Source organism: Neomonachus schauinslandi, chromosome 4, assembly GCF_002201575.2.
Source record: "Neomonachus schauinslandi chromosome 4, ASM220157v2, whole genome shotgun sequence".
In the NCBI taxonomy this organism is placed as follows: Eukaryota; Metazoa; Chordata; class Mammalia; order Carnivora; family Phocidae; genus Neomonachus; species Neomonachus schauinslandi.
In genome coordinates, this window is record NC_058406.1 from 11,179,462 (window position 1) to 11,204,418 (window position 24,957).

General features: G+C 41.8%; 1 protein-coding gene across 1 annotated transcript in view; it reads left to right on the forward strand.

The window, feature by feature from the left end:
- The first annotated feature begins 751 nt into the window (after positions 1-751).
- Positions 752-24,957, forward strand: part of SPEN (spen family transcriptional repressor) — a 92,592-nt gene continuing 68,386 nt past the window's right edge. The window contains 1 exon segment of the mRNA XM_021684051.2: positions 752-834. Coding sequence (XP_021539726.1) covers positions 752-834 — 83 coding nt within the window.

Below are 24,957 nucleotides of genomic sequence, written 5' to 3' on the forward strand. Positions count from 1 at the left end.
CAACTCCTGGCCGAAGGGTGAGTAGGGGCAGGAGTCCTAGGAGAGGCACTGGCAGCCGCTTTGACACGCAGCCCTATCAAAACCAACCCCCTTTCTCTCTTTTCTTCCCCCAGGCCGGCGCCTGGGACCCCTGCTTGAGGGGCTAGAGACCGTCCCCGTCTCTGCAAGCTCAGCGCCCCAAGTCTGACTAAGCGCCCACCCCGCGGCCGGCTCCCTGCGCGACTGCGCGCCTGCGCATCAGGATCGGGCGCGCGAGCGTTCCTTTCAGGCCCAGCGTTCCTCCCTCCCCCGCGCGCCTGCGCGCCGGCTGGGAGGAACTCGGCGTTTCGGCCTCGGCGGGCGGGCGGACGCGCGCGTGCCCGCGGCGAGGGAGGCGGGGCGCGCGCGCCGGTGGGAAGCGTCCGGCTGCCACAGCGCCAGCTCCGTCGTAGTCGCTGTCGCCCGGGTCCCGCTCGCCCCTCCTCCCCGCTCCCCCGCCCGCCGCCGCCCGGGCGCATGCGCTGCCGGAGCGCGAGGGTCGGCTTCGGGTGTGTGGTGGCGGCAGAGCGGAGCTGCGAGGCCCGAGAGTCAGAACCTGGGGGAGAGGGATGGTCTCTGCACGGGGGGGAGCCGGAGGAGCCGCCGCCGCTGCCGACGCCACCGCCGCAGCCGCCGCCGCCGCCGCCTCGGCGCCCGCCTCCCGGCGCTGACGGGCTCGTACGAAGCCGGCGAGGGAGAACCCGCACCAGCGGTCGCCGGCACACCGCCCAGCATGGTCCGAGAAACCAGGCACCTCTGGGTGGGCAACTTACCGGAGAATGTGCGGGAAGAGAAGATCATCGAGCATTTCAAACGGTGAGTGACACGCGGCCCGGGGCCGCGCTCTCTCCTCGGGCGCTGCTGCCCGTCCGGCCCGTTGCCGGCCCCTCCCCGTGCGCGGAACTGCTGAGGGGACCCGGGCCAGACCCACGGACGGGAGCGGGGGGTGCGCGGCTGTCTGGCCGCCGCTCGGCCCGCGTCGTGGCGTTGGGCCTCGGCGGAGCGGCCCCGGCTGCCGCCCTCTCCCGCCCCAGCGAGGAGGAGGTTATCGCCCGGCCTCCGCGGAGCCGGCGCCGGGAGGGTGTCCTCAAGCCGGCCAGGAGTGGGGTTGCGTCCTTGCGCGCCGCTGCCCCGGACCCCCATCCCGGCGCGGCCAACTCCGGAGTCCCGCCGCAACTCCTCGCCCTGCCGACGCTTTGGAAATGTCTAACCGAGGGAGGGGTTTGTGCGACAGGAGAGGTTTTACCCAGACACAAGTCTCGGTAGGTGGTGTAGGAGCAGCTCCGAACTGGGGAGACAACTGCGAGGTTCTAGGCACCTCTCACGAACGGCTTACAGACCTAGAAACTACAGGGAAATGGCAAGCTCACATTTTCTCTCTCTTTAAATTACTATTTTTTTTTCGGGGTTGGTTAGCGAGTATGGTGTCTGTAAATAAGTTGGTGCGCCTGTTTCGGCTCTTTCGCCTTCCTGGCCGCCTTCAGCCCTCTGGGGTCCTTGGGTGAGGAGGGTGGTGAGGACCGAGGGCTTTCAGTGGAAGACCCACCGCAGGTAGGACGGTGCCCAGCTGGCGTCGGAGCCCGAGAGCCCCGGGATTTCTACCTCCGCGGCCGCGCCGGCTTAGCACTGAGGGGCCGCCTTTGGAAGAACGGTGATTCCCTCCCGCCCAGAGTTCTTTAATCGGTCGTTAGAAGAATGCAAATCTTTTAAGATCAGGAGATAATAGCTTTTTAAAACTTCCCAGAATATTTTTTGTCAGTGAAATGTGGGGATCACTGTTGTTTTTGATACATCTTATACAGTAGCATTTAAGCGCTTGCTTTCTTTGTGGAACGTATGTGTGCCGTAACGGATAGGGTCCTCGGTATAAAATACTGAAAATGACGATTTGCTGAAGATGGGTGCGAATTGTGAAGGACTGTAGCAAATCTGTGATCGTCCTCGAAAATTACTGTTTCTTCCGATATTCAACACCCTGAAAGATTTTAAGTTTGGTTTACTAATTCCTCTTACTATCTAGTGAGTGAAGGAAATTATGGAGCGCCCTTATTAGTGAGTCACCATGGGAAAAATAGATTGCGTCGCTTGTTCCTGAGCAGCTTGGATAGGGAAATGGAAGCAGAGGCAGCAGAGCTCCACTCTTTTAAATGGAGGATCATTGATTCTGTTGGTGGTTGCTGTTACTGGGGTATTAAATCTTCACTGCTGGAGCGCGCGTCTGCGCGTGTCCGCGTGTGAAAAGGAGCCGGCAATAGTGAGGCCATTCATAACCTGCTAAAGCTGTCTTCGGCAGGGCTGGGGGAGGCGCGCTTCCAGGGACTCTCCCGGTGTTTACTACGTTGTGCTGAGAAACCAGGCTAGGGCAGGCAGGGAGCAAAAACTCGCCTCTATCCCCAGTGATAAAGGAGAGCGAGACCCTGGTGCTCAGTTGGGAAGCAGATGGGAACTTTCTCTCCCTGGCGCTGCTCCACCCTTTACCTCCACCCACAGCCCCAGTATCTTCAGTGCTTTGGTGGGAAAGTCACTTAGGTGCAGATTATTGGAGTGGAAAAGCCACTTAAGTGTGCTCACTTTTAACTCCTTGTGGACTTTCTCTGTAGGTCTCTGCCTGGGAAATTCGTCTGTACCGACATGCAAACACGTGCATTGCAGCGTTCGCTTTTTCCCCTCAGTGTTCTGTGGCCAGACGTGTCATTTCGCATTATGCACATTCCAGAGACATTGCATGCCTATTGCAGGGAGTTTGACTCCTCTGAAGATGAGGGGTAAGGGAAAGGAAAGAGGAGATAGTCCAAGGGAGTTTGGGGAGGTTTTTAAGTGGATGATGCTGCCGTCCGGCTTGTGTGAATGACTTTCTAAAATGGCGGCCAGGACCCACTTTATGTGGGAATCAGCAGAGCAGATCTCAGAATGCACGGAGGGAGGAGGGGGCGGAGGATGCGAGCTGCCTTCGAAAGCGGAGGTCTGGAGGAACGTTACTGTATTAAAGAGGGCTTAGCGGGCACATTGCTCACGACTACGTTTAAAGGGGTATTTCACGTATTGCAGAGCACAAGCAGATGCTACTGATTAAAGCAGATTATTTTAAAACTAAGCAGACCGCGTGTCCATGAAACTCCTTTCTTTTGATTTTTAAAAAATTTTAAACAGGCGTCCTTAGCCCTTTGAAAAGGCAGTGCATTCTTACGGGTTTAAAGAGTGTAAAGGGTTTACAGAGAAAAATCTCTCCTTCACCCGTGACCTCGGGATTCCCAGTTCCCATCCCCCACTTCCCACCCGATCCCTGGGACAGGTAATCTCTCTATTTATGGTTTCTTGCTTATTCTTAAATATGTATAAGAAATGTTTTCGCTTTTCCAGCTGTGGAGCTAAATGGACCCTGTTTGGAGGAATTCAAAGTCTTTTATCCCTACTGTAGAAAATGTTTTGTAAAATGTGTGATTGCTATGGGGAGGAAAATGAAATTTGAGTAATTAAGTGAAAGGGATCAAAAGGTAGTTGTACCAGATTGATAGTTCTGCAAGAAAATGTAGATATTCACTTTTAGTGTTTTCTAGAAATCAAAATGAGAGAAACTCTCTAATACCTTTTACCAGCTCTTATCCTTTTCCCTAGCTAATTACAACATTAAGTAATAACTTTTACAGGATTAAGAGGTGTATATTGGAATACATTACATAAAACGTTTTCAAAATGATTATTCTTGTAACATGATTAGGCTTTCGTAAGTGTTTGGGTTTTTTTTTTTTTTTTAAGATTAAACCAGACCGTTTTGGGAGCAGGGCAGCTTAGAGGGCACTTTTGTGTGTGTGGGGGGGGAGGGGTCAGAACCAAATCTTTTTTGTAGTATTTACATTTTGAGCAGTGATTTTGGTGGAAAACAGATTGAGGGAAGGATGCTGCTTTGGCTTTTTTCCCTCTGTACCAAAGAAAGACCCAATCTTTAAAATGTAATCAGCATTTTCAAAATTTGGCTTTACCTTCTTGCAATAAGAATACATTTGTGTGTTCATTGTCTTTACAGCTTTTAATATGCCGGTTGAAAAAAATTAAATGAGGACTATTTCTGAATCCCATTTTAGTTAACAAAGATCTATTGCAGGGACTGAATTTGCACAATAGAGAAAGTCCTTTCCTTTGTATGTTAGCTGGGTTGAAGGGGGAAGGGAGGAGTTACACAACAATTGGTTGCTGTCTTTTAGTTGTAAGAGAGAGAGGTGTGTGCAAAGACGATTCCCTGAATTAGAATCGAACGAATAGAGCCCTTTAAAGAATATAAAATTCTCTATCTTATTTGCCCATTTTAAGTAAATCACATATTCAGGTTCTTCCCATCCATCCCCAGTTTGAGAGAAAACGTTAAAGATTGTGCAGAGGTAGAGCAAGGTAGCTTATGTAAAAATTTTGTGAAAGAATGAGGCCCATTTAAAAATGTATTTTGGCTTTGCTAATTTTAAATGTCTTATTACAATGGTTTCATGAGTTAAAATAGCTGGAATACATGTTACATGTTACATGTATTTGGATATTTTACTTTGGGGACACAGTAAAAATATAGTGGAAGAATTTCCTTGTCTTGAGTATTCTATAACTAGAGGTATTTTTAGACTTCAAACAAATTTGACTCACCCTAGCCTTACATCATTGCTACATCGTTTCTTTTTTAGAGCCCGGCCAGTTTCTATGTAGAAACAGCTCTGGTTTTGAATGTTATAATTTCGATATTTATTTTTGTGATGGGCTTTTGTACATTTTAAAAATAAAATTTAGTTATCTTGAGAAATAGCATTAAAAATTAATATAGAATGTGTGAAATGTTGTATTTAATTTCCTAAGGAGGATGCCTCTGGCAGATTGGAGGAAAACAGGGCTCGGTGCCAGGAAGAATGGTGGTGTTTGACTTGTGGAGGGCACCGTTTTCCAACTATCGTGTAGATTCTTGATTGCTCAGGCATTGTATTGTTTGGTATGCTTAAGAAGAGATTTCAGGCTTGATTTATGAGACACTTCTAATCCTGTGAGCGCTCATACTTGGGGAAGATTTATATAGAAGTTACAAAGATAGTGGTAATGTGTAAGTTTTTCCAAATAGTCTTCTAAGTCTCACTTTCTCCTTACTTTGAAAAAAAAAATTTTTTTTTTTTAAGATTTTATTTATTTGACACACAGAGAGAGACAGTGAGAGAGGGAACACAAGCAGAGGAAGTGGCAGCGAGAGAAGCAGGCTTTCCGCGGAGCAGGGAGCCTGATGCGGGGGCTTGATCCCAGGACTCTGGGATCATGACCTGAGCCAAAGGCAGACGCTTAACGACTGAGCCACCCAGGCACCCCTGAAATTTTGCTTAAATTTAAAAAAATGTTTGAAATAGTTCAGGAAAACTAGTATATGCAATTGGAGATGATACATTTCTGTTTTTACTTATAAGAATCTGTGGTGTTTGAGCTGTAGTTAACTGGTCTATAGTATTTATTTATTTATTTATTTTTAAAGTACAGTGTGATTTTTTTTTTTTAATATTTTTTATTTGACAGAGAGAGACACAGCGAGAGAGGGAACACAAGTAGAGGGAGAGGGAGAAGCAGGCCTCCTGCTGAGCAGGGAGCCCGATGCGGGCTGGGCTCTATCCCAGGACCCTGGGATCATGACCTGAGCCGCTTAACGACTGAGCCACCCAGGCACCCCTAGTCTGTAGTATTTAGAGTAAGCATTGTGGTCTGCAGATACCTTCAGTATATATATTTATTAAAATTGGGCTCCTGAATTTCCTTATTAGATGCTTTGTAATAAATGTTCAAGCCCTTGAAACAGACCTGTATTGGCCTGCTGAACAAGGAGACAAAATAAAGTAATATTTTTGTATAGTTAAATTTCTAACCTTTACTGTTATCTTTATTTTTATTATTATTATTATTTGCCTTAGAGCTACTCATGTTTTGAGTGGAAATAGCATACTCTGTTGTGGAAACCAGTTAGAATGTTTAATCATTTTATTAGAAACCGTGTAATTTTTGTGTGCTACCTATTTTCACTATGTGAAAATATGCTGTGCCATGAAGAGATGTTCTTGGTATAGTTTTACAGTATTACGATATTCAGATTTTTCCCCCTACATGTGTCTGCGTCTCCCAGGTTGAAAATTGTAAACATCTAAAACCCACAAAGGAATGTCTCCATAAAATCCTTAAATTTAGTGAATTCTTGGATTTAATTACTTAGGAGTTCATTTTGAATGTAGAGATAAATTGAAATTTAGCATAAAGATTATTATATAAGGAACTGCTCCAGTTCTTAGAGTTAATGAATATTTGTGGGAAAATTCAAATGGGAAACACTATTGTTTGTCCCATTGCTTGTTTTGGTGCTAGATTTTTAGTCCAGCATTAACCTCTAGAGCTATTTATTGTGTGTGTTAAGTGCAGAGTTTGGCTTACTTGAGAATTTTGACAAATGGAATGAAGATTTTCTGATTAGACCTTCTATTGACTTTGATTGTTATATTCTTATCATGTTTACACACAGTGTATGAACTTTTATGTGTAATACATTTATAGTTTTTTTGATTCTTTTTTTAACCTTCACCTCATTCCTTTCATTTGAAAACTAGGACATTTATACTCTTCTTAAACATTTTGTATTTTAGGGGCGCCTTGATTACGGCTCAGGGTTGTGAGATTGAGCCCCTACATGCGGCTCTCTGCTCAGTTGGAAGTCTGCTTGAGATTCTTTCGCTCTGCCTCTATCCCTGTTCCTGTGCATGTGCTCTGTTTCTCTCTCTCTCAGAAAAATAAATCTTTAAAAAAATTTTTGTATTTTACAAAATGACATTTGGCATACAGTGATTCGTGTCTTTTATAAATCATTAAGTTGGTGGGTGGTAAATTTTTTGGTCTCAAGCATTAATTTTTTTTTTTTTTTAAAGATTGTATTTATGGGCGCCTGGGTGGCTCAGATGGTTAAGCGTCTGCCTTCGGCTCAGGTCATGATCTCAGGGTCCTGGGATCGAGTCCTGCATCGGGCTCCCTGCTCCTTGGGAGCCTGCTTCTCCCTCTGCCTCTCTCTCTCTCTCTCATGAATAAATAAATAAAATCTTAAAAAAAAAAAGATTGTATTTATTTGTTTGAGAGCACGAGCGGGAGGAGGGGCAGAGAGGGAGAAGTAGGCTTCCCGCTGAGCAGGGAGCCTGACGTGGGGCTCGATCCCAGGCCTCCCGGATCATGACCTGAGCTGAAGGCAGACGCTTAACTGACTGAACCACCCAGGTGCCCCTCAAGCATTAATTTTTATTAATTTTTTATTTTTTTAAAGATTTTATTTATTTGACAGAGAAGACACAGCTAGAGAGAGAACACAAGCAGGGGGACTGGTAGAGGGAGAAGCAGGCTTCCCGTGGAACAGGGAGCCCGATGCGGGGCTCGATCCCAGGACCCTGGGATCATGACCTGAGCCAAAGGCAGAAGTTTAACGACTGAGCCACCCAGGCGTTCCTCAAGCATTAATTTTTAAAAATTAGGTTATTACACTGTCTGCAGTAAAGGCTCTTTTGTGTTCAAGATTCCTTAAAAATCACCTTGAATTTTTTTTTTTTTTTCTTTTTTAAGATTTTATTTATTTGAGAGCATGCATGCACCCAAGGCGGGGATGGAGGACAGAGGGAGAGGGTGAGGGACAAGCAGACTCCCCACTGAGCGCAGAGCCCAAGGAGTGGCTCATTGCAGGGCTTGGTCCCAGGACCCCAAAATATGACAGAAGTCAGAGGCTTAATGGGCTGAGCCACCCAGGCACCCTGCAGAGGATTCTTTCTAATTTCCTCATTTCCATGTTTGTAAATTATTTATGCTCATCACAACATCAGAAACTAAAGTAGCTCTTAGACTTGCTGCTGCATGCTTCAATGCATTAATAAAGATGCATATGTATTACTGTTTTATAGTTTAAAAATTATACTTTGGAGAATTTTGAACATATACAAAAATAGAAAAATAGTAAGTGAATCCCATGTACCCAGCATTCAGCCCAAACAACCATCAATGGTGGCCTATCCTGCCTTATGAAGAAAATTAAAGCAAAGGAGGGAACAGAGAGTCACGGGGGTGGGAGGAATAAGTAAGGCCTCTTTGAAAAGATGGTAATTGTGGGGCGCCTAGGTTGCTCGTTCCGTTAAAGTGGCTGCCTTTGGCTCAGGTCATGATCCCAGGGCTTCGGGATCGAGCCCGGCTTCAGGATCGAGCCCCGCATCAGGCTCCCTGCTTAGCGGAGAGCCTGCTTCTCCCTCTCCCTCTGCCTGTTGCTCTGCCTACTTGTTTTGTCTCTCTATAAAACACTAACTCTGCTTATGAAAGAAAGAAAAGAAAGAGAAAGAAAGAAAGAAAGGAAAGAGAAGGAAGGAAAGAAAAGAAAGAAAGAGAAAAGGAAGGAAGGAAGAGAAAAGATGGTATTTGATACACCAAAATGAAGGCCTGTCCACGCTTAGATCCACTTCTTTCTTACCAATGTCATTTTTTCTCATTTAAAATTTATTTTGGAATATAGTTCATGAATGGTACAAAGAATTCCCACATTCCCTTCATCCAGATTCCTCAATCGTTAGCACTTTGCAACGTTTGCTCCATTACCCTCTCTTGTCTTTTCGTGGCATGATATCCTGTTACCCTTAAAGTCTCTAGTATATACCTTCCCAAAACAAGGACACTCTTGCACTGCACCTCATTGTCTTCCCAGCCAGGAAGTCAGTATTGGTACAATACTTCTGCCCAGCCCATAGACCCCATTCACATGATGCCAGCCATCCCAACAGTGTTCCTTTTTCCTTTTTTGGTCCAGGAACTTAGCCATGTATTGCTGTTGGTGGTTGTGTCTCATCATTCTGGAACACTTTCTCAGTCTTCCCTAATTCTCATGTGCCTGATAGTCTTATAAAGCATAGGCCTTTCAGGGCATCTAGGTGGCTCAGTCAGTTAAGCGTCTGCATTCAGCTCAGCATGATCCTGTTGTCCTGGGATCGAGCCCAGCATCTGGCTCCCTGCTCAGTGGGGAATCTGCTTCTCCCTCTGCCCCTCACCCTGCTCATGCTCTCTCTCAAATAAATAAATAAAATCTTAAAAAAAAAAAAAAGCATAGGCCTTTCCTTCTGCAAGATAACCCTCCACTTGGTCTGTCCAGTATTACCTCATGACCAGATCAGGGCATGCATTCTTGGCAAGAATACTACAGAAATGATCTCTGCCATTCTGAGTAACATATAAGGAGGCAAACAGTACGGATCCATGCCACCACTGGTGATACTAGTTTAATTTTGCTCACCTACTCAAGTTAACGTCTTTACTATTTTCCCCTTTGTATTTGATTAGCATTTTATGGGGAGATATTTTAATATTACGTTGATAGTCTTTTATTAAACCTATAGTCACCAGCCTTAGCAGTGATAACTCTTGCCTGTAAATATAGTGCTGTGATTCCTTCTATATTTAGTTTCCTGTAGGTAGGAACTTTCTGTGTATGTGTATAATACTTATGATTTCTACTTTTTTTCAGTGAGCTTTGGTCCAGGGTTTATTTGATACCCATATTGTCCTATGTTTGACCAGTGGGAGCTCCTTCAAACTGGCTACTGTGTCCTTTTGGTATCTCCCCATCACTCTTTAAGCATTTCTTTATTTCAGGCATAAAAAGGCTTACATATACTTCCCTTGTCCTGTAATCAGTCATTTTTCCAAAGAGTCCTGGTTCCTTTTAGTGTAGGGTGGTGTTTAGAAACCAACATCTGGATGCTCAGTGTACCCATTGCTACAGAGCTAAGATGTGTGTCATGTCAAGTATGTATGTATATTTTCATATATACACATTATCTGTACCTTTATGTCCCATTTTAAAAAACGTTCACTTATGTTCCAATACATGAGGATTCTTTCCAACCTCTCCATTTTCATATTTGTATATTTTTTCTTAGACATTGAGAAACCTGACTGCTGCTATTCTCACTGTATTTGCCCAGCCAATTCTGTTCTCAGTGTGTAGCTAATGTCCAGACCACTCTGCTTCCCCCACCTCTGGGCATATCACCCCTGCTGCCTCTGTTTCACATCCCCTCCCTCTCAATTACTTTCTTTGGAAACCAGCATTTGAGGGTGAAGAACAGGAAAGGAAAGGAAAGGAAGGTAGGACTGGAAGTGACTTGCATTTTTTGCCCTTAGTATTTCCTCTCCTAGGAGACAATTTGTGGATAAATACATTCACCTGTCTCTGGTTTAAAGCGGATATAGAGGGTGCCTGGGTGGCTCAGTTGGTTAAGTGTCTGCCTTCGGCTCAGGTCATGATCCCAGGGTCCTGGAATGGAGTCTCACATGTGGCTCCCTGCTTAGTAGGGGGCCTGCTTCTCCCTCTCCCTCTGCCTGCTCCCCCTACTTATGCTCTCTCTCTATCAAATAAATAAATAAAAATTAAAAGAAAAACAGATACAGAGCTACTTGACTCTTAAAATTGTAGTTTTGGTCCTAATCCACCACTGACTTGGTGATATGAGCATAATCACTGGATCAGTCTGAGCTTTATTATATGCTGAGTCACACAGACTAGGGGATAGTGAGAAAGAAGTTTATTTCTTAGGAATAATATTAGGAATCATCATTGCTTCCTTTATTTGGTTGTCAGTCACTCACTGTGTGGTATCTCAGCAAAATTTTGCCCTTGCCCTACCTTCCCCCAAACCTTACTGACTTTAACTTTTTTTTAAAAAAATTGAGTTATAATTGATGTATACTTGAAACTAATAATGTTATATAACATAATTTGGTATTTGTATGTATTTCAGTATGGTCACCATATTGAGCCAGTCAGGCGTCCCAAGATTTAATTTTTTAAGTAATCTCTATACCCAGTGTAGGGCTTGAACTTAGAACCCCAAGATCAAGAGTCTTAATGTTCCACCTACTGAGCCAGCCGGGTGCCCCGTGTTGAGGACTTTTTTTTTAAGATTTACTTTCTTAGGGGCGCCTGGGTGGCTCAGATGGTTGAGCATCTGCCTTCGGCTCAGGTCATGATCCCGGTCCTGGGATTGAGCCCCACGTTGGGCTCCTGGCTCAGCGGGAGCCTGCTTCTCCTTCTCCCTCGGACTCTCCCTCTGCTCATGTCCTCTCTCTCTCTATCTCTGTGTCTCAAATGAATAAATAAAATCTTTAAAAAAAGATTTACTTTCTTAACAACTTTCAAATAATATAGTACTGTTAACTGTAGTTACTATACAGCACATTACATCCCTGTGACTAGTTTCTAACTAGAAGTTTGTACCTTTTGACCCCCTTTCTTTCACTCATTTCACCCTTCTACTCACCACCCTTCCATCTGTTCTCTGTATCTATGAGCTTGTGGTTTTTGTTGTTGTTTTTAAGATTCTACATAGAAATGAGATCATATGATATTTGTCTTTCTCTGACTTCATTTAGTATAATGCCCTCAAGGTCTGTCAACATTGTCTCAAATAGCAACGCTTCCTTTTTTATGGCTGTTTAGTACTCCACTGTGTATAGACACGCTACATCTTCTTTACCCGTTCTTCAGTCCCTGGACACTTAGGTTGTTTCCATGTCTTGGCTGTCGTAAATTCTGCTGCAGTGAACATGGGGATGCACATATCTTTTCAAGTTAGTGTTTTCATTTTCTCTGGATAAATACCCGGAAGTGAATTGCTGGATCATATGGTAGTTCTATTTTTAAAGTTTTGAGGAACCTCCATCACTGTTTTCCAAAGTGGCTGCACTCAACTTTCTTTTTCTCCTCCCTCTGTATACTCTTGGTCCTTATCCAACAGGTTCCTTAGTGAGTTAAGACACTTATTCTTTGGCACAAGCCCTGGAATGCTGGAGTTTGTACAGTTTGTATTATTTTGAAGTAGATTCCAGACATTTTATCCATGAATATTTCAGTATTTATGTCTAGAAGATAAGGATTATTTAAAGAGATATATTTCTTTTTCATATACCCAGTCAGTATTCAAGTTTGTAATTGATTGTGTGTGTTTTAAGAATTTTTTTTTTTTTAGGGCGCCTGGGTGGCTCAGTTGGTTAAGCAACTGCCTTTGGCTCAGGTCATGATCCTGGAGTCCCGGGATCGAGTCCCGCATCGGGCTCCCTGCTCAGCGAGGAGCCTGCTTCTCCCTCTGACCCTCCCCCCTCTCATGTACTCTCTCTCATTCTCGCTCTCTCAAATAAATAAATAAATCTTTAAAAAAAAAAAAAGAATTTTTTTTTAACTCAGACTCTAAGGTACACCTGTTATAATTGGTGATATGTAATTCTTTAAAAATTTTATTGAAAAACTTAAAAATTGGGGGGGCACCTGGCTGGCTCAGTTCGTAGAGCATGAGACTCTTGGTCTTGGGGTTGTGAGTTTAAGCCCCAGTAAATTTAAAAAAAATTATTGAGGCTTAATTTGCATACAGGAAAATGTGCTTATTTTAAGTGTAAAGTTTCTTGAATTTTGAGAAATGTAGGCATCGTTGTAACCACCACCACCACCACCACCGTCCCAGTCGAGATACCACAGTTTATTTACTTATTGATGAACATTTTGACTATTGAAGTCTTAATCTGTAGATTTTAATCTCCCTCTTTCCTTACAACTTAATTTGTTGCAAACCAGGTTGATTGTTCTATAGAGTTTCTCACTGTGTGAATTTTGCTGATAGCATTTTTGTCCATGGGGTGCCTGGGTGGCTCAGTCAGGCATCTGACTCTGTTTTGGCTCAGGTCATAATCTTAGCGTCGTGAGTTGGAGCCCCAAGTTGGGCTCCAGGATGGGTGTGGAGCCTGCTTGGGATTCTCTCTCTCCCTCTGCCGCTCCCCACTCTCTCTCTTTAAAAAAAAAAAAAAAAAATTCTTTTCCTGTGATGTATGCTAATATCACCTTTTGTCCTCTGGGTTTTTTTTTTTTTTTTAAGGATTTTATTTATTTGACAGAGAGCACAAGTAGGGGGAGCGGCAGGCAGAGGAGGAGGGAGAAGCAGGTTCCCTGCTGAGCAGGGAGCCGGATGCAGGGCTTCATCCCAGGGATCATGACCTGAGCCGAAGGCAGCCGCTTAACTGACTGAGCCACCCAGACGCCCCTGTCCTCTGATTTTTGTATGAGTGGAACTTACTTTATTGTATTTTTTTAAGATTTTATTTATTTATTTGAAAGAGCAGGAGAGCACAATCGGGGACAGTAGAGGGAGAGGGAGAAGCAGGCTTCCTGTCGGGCTCCATCCCAGGACCCTAGGATCATGACCTGAGCCGAAGGCAGATGCTTAACCATCTGAGCCACCCAGGTGGAACCCCTGAGTGGAACCATTTTAAAGTATTTTGATAATTGTATTTTATTATAATTGGTTTTCTTTGTAATCTTGTTCATTTTATTTTATTAATGTTATTCCAAGGAAGTGTTTGTAGGTTTCACCAGACTGTCAACCCAGTCCAGGGCATGAAAAAGTTAAGAACCATTGGTTTAAGCAAACCATTAGTTTAAGAATAGAATAGTAGCAGCATATTTAAACCTTTTTTTTTTTTTTTTAAGATTTTGTTTATCTGACAGAGAGCACAAGCACAAACGGAGGGAGCTGCAGGCAGAGGGAGAGGGAGAAGCAGGCTCCCTGCTGAGCAAGGAGCCCGATGTGGGGCTTGATCCCAGGACCCTGGGACCACGACCCGAGCTGAAGGCAGACACTTAACTGACTGAGCCACCCAGGTGCCCCAGGAGCAGCACATTTAAGTACTGATTTTAACTTTGACATAGAAAGGTTGAGGTGAAAAAGTTAAAATCACCAAAAAACTTTGACTAGAAAATAAAACAAAGATAGTGTGAGGTGAATAGCTTGATTCCCGCCCCTCCTCTTTTTTACTTATTGTACTCTTAGTGATTGGAACTGCTGTGTTTTTTCCCCCCATGGGTTTTTTGTTTTGTTTTTCAGGTTTTGCATTCTCCTCCTCCAACACCTAGTCTTATCCTAGATATCTTAGACTCTTTGTATTTCTAAGGTTGCTCGTTTTAGTCAGCTTGAATTCTTTCAGTGACATGAATTTCAAGCACATCCATAGTTAGAATTAAATGCCATAATCAGTACTGCCTACTTTTTTTTTCCCTCCCCCAGTGTGGAGCCCAGTGCAGGGCTTCAGCTCATGGCATTGAGATAAAGACCTGAGCTGAGATCAGTTGGACACTTAACCACCTGAGCCACTCAGGCGCCTCTGTGGGCCACACTTTAATCAGAGAAAACAAGATTTGCGAAAATCTCAAGTTTATAGAGAGCTCTTAAAATTCAATTAGTATGTGATGCTGTATATAAAATAAGGGGCTTTAACTCTACAGTAATACATTTATTACCTAAAGTGGGTATATTTAATTTTTCCCAGAAACCAAGTGGGTTGGGTTATAAGATTCCTAGGGTCTTTACAGTTTAAGAAATCTTGTTATAGCTATCATTCATAAGACATAAAGGTCACTGGAATGCTATAAATTTTTTAAAAGTATGTATTAATGTTCAGTTGGATTATAAGAGAGTTTAATACCTAGAAATACTGTTGTAGCCATCATACGAAACATTGGTGTTACCAGTTACTTTGAAATGAATCATTCTGCTAACCAGCTATGTTCTTCAGTCAAAAGTAGCCTTTCTGGGTCAAGACATAAGTGGTATTTTAAAGTTTTAGTTTTAAATTATGTTGCAGTTAATTTTTTAAAATGGTGTGTATGTTTTGTTACATGTAAAGTGTATAAGGATATACTCTAGTTTTTCTTAACACTCACACCTTTCTATTTTTCTTGCGAAGTAACCCTTTTCACAGTGGTTTTTGACACAGATGATCCTTTTTTAGCATATATTTGCTTTGTCATTCTAAAAGTAGACGTATAAAAGGAACTTTCATCACCGCTTTGGGTCTCACAGGGTTATGACATTTGATTTCCTTTGTGTTGATCTTATAGGAAAATTTTGTTTTAAAAATGTTTTTCTGAGTGTTTTTTTCTGAATGTTTTATTCTTCCTAAAAGATTTTTTGTTTGTAGAAAAAGCTTTTTAGTTCTAGAGATTGTAGTAATCAGATTAAAATGCTGACTGGGGAAGTTTACATATTTAATAAAATAATTGGCATAGAGACTGATGACTTTTTTTTTTTTAAGACTTTATTTATTTGACAGAGAGATGAGCACAAGCAGGGGGAGTGGCAGGCAGAGGGAGAGGGAGAAGCAGGCTCCCGGCTGAGCCACCCAGGTGCCCCTAGTGACTTTTTTTTTTAAAGATTTTGTTTATATTAGAGAGAGAGTGAGCACGAGCAGAGGGACAAGCAGATTCCGTGCAGAGCACCGAGCCCCACAAAGGGCTTAATCCCACAATCCTGATAGCAGGACCTGAGCCGAAATCAAGAGTCTCACGCCTAATGGACACAGGTGCTCTGTGGCTTATTTTTTAATTGGATGGGGCTAATTCCATGCCAAGGTTCTTTATAGGGAAGCATGTTTACTTAAAAGTTTATAAAACATTGGAATTGAGTAAAAAAAAAAAATCCAGAGACCTTTTAAAATTGAGGAGTGATAACCCATTTCCTAAATCTAGGAGTAGAGGTAGTCTTCAAAGATTTTACAAAAAACTCATAGTGGAGTATGAAAAGAATATGGAATTTATGTACATTAAAAAAAGGGATCATGTTTTTGTCTTCTATTTTATCTTAACAACTATATAGTATGAAATAAGGATAAAAGTTACTAGTCAAGGGAAGTATTAAAAGTATTCATAAGTTTTCCTAAGTCATTGTTTAAATTATCATTTTACTAAGAAGTAAGTTATAAGGTTAAAAATGAATTTCTTGGGGTGCCTGGGTGGCTCAGTCGTTAAGCATCTGCCTTCGGCTCAGGTCATGATCCTAGGCTCAGCCAGAAACCTGCTTCTCCCTCTCCCAATCCCCCTGCTTGTGTTCCCTCTCTCGCTGTCTCTCTCTCTGTCAAATAAATAAATAAAATCTTAAAAACAAAAAATTTCTTGGGGTGCCTGGGTGGCTCAGTTGGTTAAGTGTCTGCCTTTGGCTTAGGTCATGATCTTAGTTAGGGTCCTGGGATGGTGGGGGCCCCATCGGGGAGTCTACTTCTGCTTCTCACTCTGCCCCTCCCCCTGTTCCTTCTCTTTCACTCATTCTTTCTCTCTCAAATAAAATCTTAAAAAGAAATAAAAATAAATTTCTTCTCAGCAATTTTAAGTAATAGTTCTGGTAAACCAGGTAGGAATCATGTTTTCAAAGAGCCCTTTGTATTCATACTAGAGACGCTTGATGTGGATTTTTGCTGTTACTTGTTCCTTTGGCTTCTGCAACTTCAGCTTTGTTTTCTCCAGTCTTCCCTTTTTTTGATAAGCTTGCCTTGCTCCTTTTTCCTTCATCTGCTTTATTTACTGTCATTACTTTAAGAAATGGGTAATCATGATCATTTGCATTCTACTGATAATTATACTTGAACTTTTCCCAGAAAAGTACTGTGTAAATCACACACATTTATGAAGTTATTCATGGATTATTGTGAGAACAAATGTCCAAATGTTAACCCAGGCACTCCAGAAAGGAAGGAAATTCTGACTAATGCTACAACATGGATGAACCTTGAAGAAATTGTGCTGAGTGAGGGAATTTCACATCTCTCTGGATTCCCTGTATGCATGCCTATGAAATTTGATTTTCTCCCTTTTAAAAAAAAATATATGCTGGGGCGCCTAGGTGGCTTAGTCAGTTAAGTGTGCAGCTCTTGATGTCATCTCAGGTCTTGATCTCAGGGCCCTGGTTCAAGTCCTGCATTGGGCTCCAGGCTGAGTGGGGAGCCTACTTCAAAAACAAAAACTAAACAGGGGCTCCTGGGTGGCTCAGTTGGTTAAGCAACTGCCTTTGGCTCAGGTCATGACCCCAGGTCCTGGGATTGAGCCCCCCATCGCGATCCGTGCTCAGTGGGGAGTCTGCTTCTTCCTCTCCCTCTGCCTGCTGCTCCCTCTGCTTGTGCTCTCTCTCTCTGTCAAAAAAAATAAAATCTTTAAAAAAACAACATAAACAAAATTAAACATAAAATTATGCTAAGTGACATAAGTCAAGTCCCCAAAGGCCAAGTATTGTATTATTCTACTTATAGCAGGTACCTAGAGCACACAAATTCATATAGGCAGAAAGTGGAATGGTGGTTACTTTGTTTTTTTACAGTTATAAGCAGTGTTGCAGTAAGCAGTCTTGTATACTGTTTGCAGACACCTACAACTGCGCATGCATGATCAATCCCTGTGAATGGAATTTCTAGGGATGTGTACTTAATTCTTAATACTACGAAACTGTCTTCCTAAGAGTTTTTTCTGATTTATATGTTATGAAAGTGTCTATTATCTTAGACTAGTACCTAGGTATTATTAAAATTTTGGGCTTTGTGTTATGTTGCCTTTTTTAAAAGTTAGATTTTCAAAATTTTGAGTGAAATTGAGCAGCTTTTTTGAGTATTTCTTTTGTTTACTATTTGTATGTGCATGTTTTATTTATTTTTAAGATTTTGTTTTTAAGTAATCTCTACACCCAACATGGGGCTCAAACCTACAACCCTGAGAACAAGAGTCACATGCTCCACCAACTGAGCCAACCAGGCGCCCCCTGTGTGTATGTACATATTTTTTTATTTAATTAATTTTTTTTTTTTTAGATTTTATTTATTTGAGAGAGAGGGATAGAGATAGTAAGAGAAGCACAAGTGGGGAGGAGAGGGAGAAGCAGGCTATCTGCAGAGTAAGGAGCCTGATGCAGGACTCGATCCCAGGACCCCAGGATCATGACCTGAGCCGGATGCAGATGCTCAACTGACTGAGCCACCCATTCGCCTTGAATAATTAATTTTTAAAAAGGTTTTATTAGAGCGAGGGTGGGTGCAAATGGGAGGAGGGGCAGAAGGAGAGGGAGAAGCAGACTCCCCACTGACTGGGGAGCCTGATGCAGGGCTCCATCCCAAAACCCTGAGATCCTGACCTGAGCCAAAGTTGGCCACTTAACTGAGCCACCCAGGCACCTCAGTATGTGCATATTTTTAAAAAACTTCATATTCAGATATTTTGCCTGTTTTTTTTATTTGGGCCTGTGTTTCCCTTGATTTGTCAGAATTGTTTGTATATTTTGGAAAACATTTATTTCTCATGTGTTACAAGTATTTTTCCCCATTTATCTTTTGACTGTTTTGTTACTCAGGAGCTACAATTTTTTGTGGTTTATGTGGTCTTTCCCTTTTTCTTTTTTTTTCCCCCCTGGAGATTACACAAAACCGTTCAAATTACAACTTTATTGAATTTGCAGAAGCATACTACAGTAATACATTTTAAAAAATCACATAGCAGGGTGCCTGGGTGGCTCAGTCGGTTGAGCGTCTGCCTTTGGCTCAGGTCATGATCTCAGGGTCCTGGGATCGAGCCCCCCTTCAGGCTCTCTGCTCAGAGGGTAGTCTGCTTCTGCCTCTCACTCTCCCACTGTGCTCTCTCTCACAAATAAATAAAATCTTTAAAAAAAAAAATCACATAGCACTTAGTAGGTGTATGTATACATGTACATTCCAGAAGACAACAAATAGAATTTATGTGGTCTTTTTCTTTATGATTTAGAGATTTTAGACCCAAGTTTATATAACAAATTAGTAATTTTTATTTTTATTTTTGGCAGAGCGAGAACGCAAGTTGGCAAACTATTATAAATCATTCCTCCTTTCGTCTTTTTCCACTCCTCCCCCTATCCCTCCAAGTAGAGAAACATCTCTCAGGGTATTAGCTTTTTTTCCAGTGATACTAGGGCTGTGTGGTTGACAGCGTTTTGCTGGCTTTAGGGATCCTTAGTCTGTCTTTTGCCATTTTTAGTAATTATTTGTACTTAGGCAAAAGATAGTGTGATTAAAAGAGGAATATATTATTTAAAAATAGTTTATAAATCTACTTTATATATAAATTTATTTCACAGATTTCCTGAAAGAATTCTGTATCATTGTGAAATGGAAATGGCAGATTTTGGCTGTCACCAGTAATGGGTTACTTATCTTCCCAGTCAGACATACTTGAAATAGAAAATGTCTTCCAAGTGTGCCCAGTTATGGGAAACACGGCACACTGTTGATTTATATTGAGATAACAAAGATCTTTTTTTATTTTTATTTTTTAAAATATTTATTTATTTGACAGACACAGCAGGAGAGGGAACACAAGCATGGGGAGTGGGAGAGGGAGAAGCAGGCTTCCCGCCGAGCAGGGAGCCCCATGTGGAGCTCTATCCCAGAATCCTGGGATCATGACCTGAGCCGAAGGCAGACGGCAGACGCTTAACGACTGAGCCACCCAGGCGCCCCAACATAGATCTTTTTTTAAGATTTAAATTCAGTTAGTTAACATATAGTGTATTATTAGTTTCAGAAGTAGAGTTCAGCGATTGATCAGTTGCATATAACACCCAGTGTTCATTATATCAAGTGCCCTCCTTTTAATGCCCATCACCCAGTTACCCCATCCCCCCACCCACCTTCCTTCCAGCAACCCTCAGTTGTGTTTCCTATAGTTGAGAGTCTCTTCTTAAAAAAAAAAAAAAAGTCACTTATGGTTTGTCTCCCTCTCTGATTTTGTCTTTTTTTTATTTTTCCCTCCCTTCCCCCATGATCCTGTTTTGTTTCTTAAATTCCATGAGTGAAATAAGATAATTATCTTTCTGTGATTGACTTATTTTGCTTAGCATAATACCCTCTAGAGATAACAGATCTTTGTGACTAAAGGAGATACAAAATCTTTTGTATTTAAGGACAGTGACAGGCATTATTTTATGTCTTTCTTTTTTCAAAAATATTTCATCTCTACACCAGATGTGGGGCTTGAACTTAAAACCCTGAGATCAAGAATTTCATGTTCTAATGACTGAGCCAGCCAGTCGTCCCTGTATCTTTTTTTCTTTCTTCTTTTTTCTTTTTAAATAAAGATTTTATTTATTTACTTGTCAGAGAGCCGAGCACAAGCAGGGGGAGAGGCAGGCAGAGGGAGAAGTGGGCTCCCTGCTGAGCAAGAATCCTGATGCGGGGCTCCATCCCAAGACCCTGGGATCATGACCTGAGCTGAAGGTAGACGCTTAACCGACTGAGCCACCCAGGCGTTCCGTATCTTTTTCTTTTAATAAGTTTTATTAGGATATAATCCACATGGCATAGAAGTCATCCTTTTTTTAAAAAAAAAAAGATTTTATTTATTTATTTGACAGAGAAACAGCGAGAGAGGGAACACAAGCAGGGGGAGTGGGAGAGGGAGAAGTAGGCTTCCCGCGGAGCAGGGAGCCCGATGCGGGGCTCGATCCCAGGACTCTGGGATCATGACCTGAGCTGAAGGCAGACGCTAAATGACTGAGCCACCCAGACACCCCTAAAACTCATCCTTTTAAAGTGTACAATCCAGGGGCACTGGCTGGCTCAGTTGGTAGAGCATATGAGTCTTAATCTCAGCATCATGAATTCAGGCCCCAAGTGGGTATAGATCTTACTTTAAAAGAATGTTTAAAAGAACTTATTTTATTTTTATTTTATTTATTTTTATTTAAATTCAATTAGCCAACCTATAGTACATCATTAATTTCAGATAGAGTTCAGTAATTTATCAGTTGTGTATAACACCCAGTACTCATCACATCACCCAATTATCCCATCCCCCCACTTAACCTCCCCTCCAGTAACCCTCAGTTTATTTCTTATAGTTAAGAGTCTCTCATGGTTTGTCTCCCTCTCTGATTTCTTTCCATTCTGTTTTCCCTCCCTTCCCCTATTTTTTTAATACCTTATTTTATATTGTGTTTTATCATGATAAAATTTTTGACCTGTGATTTATGTAAGAAAAATGTGGCCATCTTGAATTTATTTATTCATTTTATTTTAAAGATTTATTTATTTGAGAGAGCGAGAGGGGAAGGGACAGAGGGAGAGGAAGAGAGAATCCCAAGCGGACTCTGTACCCAGTGTGGAGCCTGATGCAGGGCTTGATCTCATGACCCTGAGATCACAACCCAAGCAGAAACCAAGTGTCTGGCTCAACCGACTGTGCCACTCAGGCACCCCTGGGCAGTTCTAATTTAAATGCTGTTATAACATATTAAGTTGTTAAGGATTCTGCCTTTTGGTCTGCCTGAAGTATTTCTAGTCATTAGTGTAGGACGTAAAATAAAGGTCTGTCATAAGAGGGAAAACCAGCCTTTTGGTCTGAATTTAAGATCAGGGGTGCCTGGGTGGCTCAGATGGTTGAGCATCTCTGCTTTTGGCTCAGGTCATGATCTCTAGGTCCTGGGATCGAGCCCCACATCGGGCTCCTTGCTCAGCAGGGAGTCTACTTTTCCCTCTGCTTCTGCCTCTCCCCCTGCTTATACTCTCTCTCTCTCTCTCTCTCAAATGAATAAAATCTTTAAAAAAAAAAAGATTAAAAATATAAATAGATCAGGGGCACCTGGGTAGCTCAGTCGGTTAAGCGGCTGCCTTCGGCTCAGGTCATGATCCCAGGGTCCTGGGATTGAGCCCCGCATCGGGCTCCCTGCTCAGCGGAGAGCCTGCTTCTCCCTTTCCCTCTGCCTGCCGTTCTGCCTACTTGTGCTCTCTCTATGTCAAATAAATAAATTAAAAAAAAAACTTTAATAAATAAATAAATAGATCAGATGGGTTGATTTATATATTAGTAATTTCTTTGTAAAAAGTTACTGCTATAAAAAGGTAATATAAGTGTTGATGTTACTGCATTATTTCAGGTAGTTTGGTAATTGTAATGGATATACTTAAGACCCAGCTGTCTGACCTTGAAAGAAGAATGATTTTGAATAAAAAACAAACACAAACATTTCTTATAGGTAGCCCAACCAGGCTTTAATATTTATCTTTTAGACCTTTTTATCCCTTATGACATGTTCATTTGCTCTTCACTTTCTTTCTGTCTGAGCTTATATTGGCCATTTACTTTTGAATAAGGAACATCTTGGCCATTATGGGATGGAAGGGTGGGAAGGTGGGAAATACACAAAACCATTGGTAGTTTGATAAAATATGCAATGTTTGGAAAGTGATATATTGGGTTTTACAGAGTAGATGTTTAGGTTAATTGCATGCCTCTTCAAAAAGGGTAATATTCTCCCTGTGTATGATCCTATAACTCTTACCTGGAATAGTGGGACAACATTGTAGCTTTAGAAGGGATCTCTTTACTTGGAAATAGAGCAGTAATGTTAGTAATCATAAAAGACTCAGATGTGATATTTTAACACCAGGAGTTAACTGGGCAAAGGGTAGATGTAGAATTCAGATGTATTGTCTAAGCAGAGTGGATCTATTGTTGTTTCAAAAATGACTTGGGGAGAGGTGCCTGGCTTGCTCAGTTGGTTAAGCATCCGACTCTTGATTTTGCCTCATGTCATGATCTCAGGGTTGTGAGGTTGGGCTCCACGCAGGGGCATGGAGCCTGCTTAAGATTCTCTCCCTTTACTTTTACCAACCCCCCCCCCCCCCCCCCCCCACCCCCTCCCTCTCTCCCTCTCCCTCCCTCTCTTAAAAAAAAAAATGACTTGGGGAGGATTGTTTTCTGTAGTAGGAGGCTTTTTGTGAAAAGCAAGTACTGTATGTGGCTATTCTTTACTATTGCTTATTAGTAGGATCAGTTGCAAAAACTAGAATTAAAATTAATTGCATTTTCATTGATAACCCAGCCAATAATGGTTGAGTGCAGTGCCTTCTGGAAAGAAGGGGTATTGAGAAGTACGTCTGTGTTGAGGGTTATGTCTTTAGCTTTATGTAATGGTGTTGCTTTGTAAATTATAGAGTAAGTTTCTTGTGGAGTTGATAAAAACAGTTTAGAATAGGACAACTCTTCACCTCTCAGGGATCTAAATTGTAATTAAATTCCCTCAGGCTAGGGATCTTTGCTTTGTTCCTTGATATGCATCAGGTGCCTAGAACAGTACCTGTTAAAAATCATACAATTAATAATTGAATTAGGATCAGAACATTAGTGTCTTTTCTTATACTCTCATGCTTTTCCTCCACTATGTCAACATTGCTTTCCAGTGTGAACTCTGAGGCCATTAATTCACTGAAATTATATTCTTCAAGGAACTGCTAAGGACTGTCAGTGCTTATTATATAAATTGTCCATTGTGGGTTTTTTTCTTTTTTTAAGATTTTTTTTTTTAAAGTAATCTTTAGGGGCGCCTGGGTGGCTTAGTTGGTTGAGCGACTGCCTTTGGCTCAGTCATGATCCCAGGGTCCTGGGATTGAGCCCCACATCGGGCTCCCTGCTCGGCGGGGGGGGCCTGCTTTTCCTTCTCCCTCTGCTGCTTCCACTGTTGGTGCTCTCCTGCTTTCTCATTCTGTCAAATAAGTAAATAAAATCTTAAAAAAAAAAAAAAAATCTTTACACCCAACATGGGGCTCAAACCCACAACCTCAAGATCAAGAGTCACAGGCTCCACCAAATGAACCAGCCAGGCACCCCTAAATTGTCTGTTGTTGAAAGGAGACCAAACATTTCAACAAACGTGGCATTATTTTGGGTAATTTTTTTTTTTTTTTTAAGTTGGCTCCCCCAACATGAGGCTTGAACCCAGGATCCTGAGATTAAGAGTTGAATGCTATACCGACTGAACCAACCAGGCACCCTTACCTTGGATAATTTTTAAATTGACTCTTAAAAACTTAGAATACAGTGTATGTTGATCAATTTAATATTTTTTAATGTTGAACATTTTGACCAAACAGAAGCCAATTTAGTATTGTTTCTTTACTGTGTTTTTGAAGACAAACCTATTAAATAGTTACATACTGCAGCTTGTAGCAGTCGAACACAATTTCTTAGCTTTCTGTTCTCATTTATTTTAAACTTAGGTTCTCTTAATTCTTGAGAAATTATAAATGAGTTAACTTAATCACCGTGTAATTTTAGAAATTGATATTTTCTGTATATTACTGGAAAATATTCCATAGGTTCTCTGAAAACCTGTATGTATCTAAGGCTCAATGTTGTTGAAAAGGAAATATTACCTAATTGTGGTTTGATACTTTTTTAACTACTAAATGTCAGATAAATGTTTCATCTTGAATACTTGAAAACTGTAGGAAATGTGTTATTTTGGAAAGAGTAGAGAAAATCAGGACATCACCTTTACCAGCTGAGTTTTCATGGATATGAAGAGTTAGACACTGCCTTTTTTTTTTTTTAATTTGGGAGTTTCCAGTCTTCTCAGTATAGAAGAGTAATGTAGAGTTGTAATACTTGATTGAGTTCTCCTTTGTTGAATTGGAAGATAAATTTATGTCTTGTTTCTAAAGTGTGCTCTCCTTATATAAAAATGATAGAGATGGTAAGCCTGCCCTTCTGAGGAAGGGAGCATGATTTGACTTTATTTTACACCCATAATCTATGGAATGATTATTTGGTAATTAATAATCAATGCATAGTATTGTATTTAACTCTTTGTTATTCAGGACATAAGCTTAAACATTTGTTTTCCCCGTATTATTCTTTGGCTAACTGAATTTTTGATGGGGAGTTGCTTCCCTTTGCTGCTTCCCTCTTTTTTTTAAATTACCTAATTAATTATATTTTATTTTATTTTTTAAAGATTTTATTTATTTATTTGACACAGAGAGAGAGTGAGCACAAGCAGGGGGAGTGGCAGGCAGAGGGAGAGGGAGAAGCAGGCTCCCCACAGAGAAGGAGGAGCCCAATGTGGGACTCGATTCCAGGACTCCGGGATCATGACCTGAGCCGAAGGCAGTCGTTTAACCAACTTAGCCACCCAGGCGCCCTAATTTATTTTAGAGAGCGAGCACAAACGCGTGCAGGCATGGGAGAGGGGCAGAGGGAGATGGAGAGAATCTCAAGCAGACTCCCCTCTTGGGGCTCCATTCCACGACCCTGAGATCATGACCTGA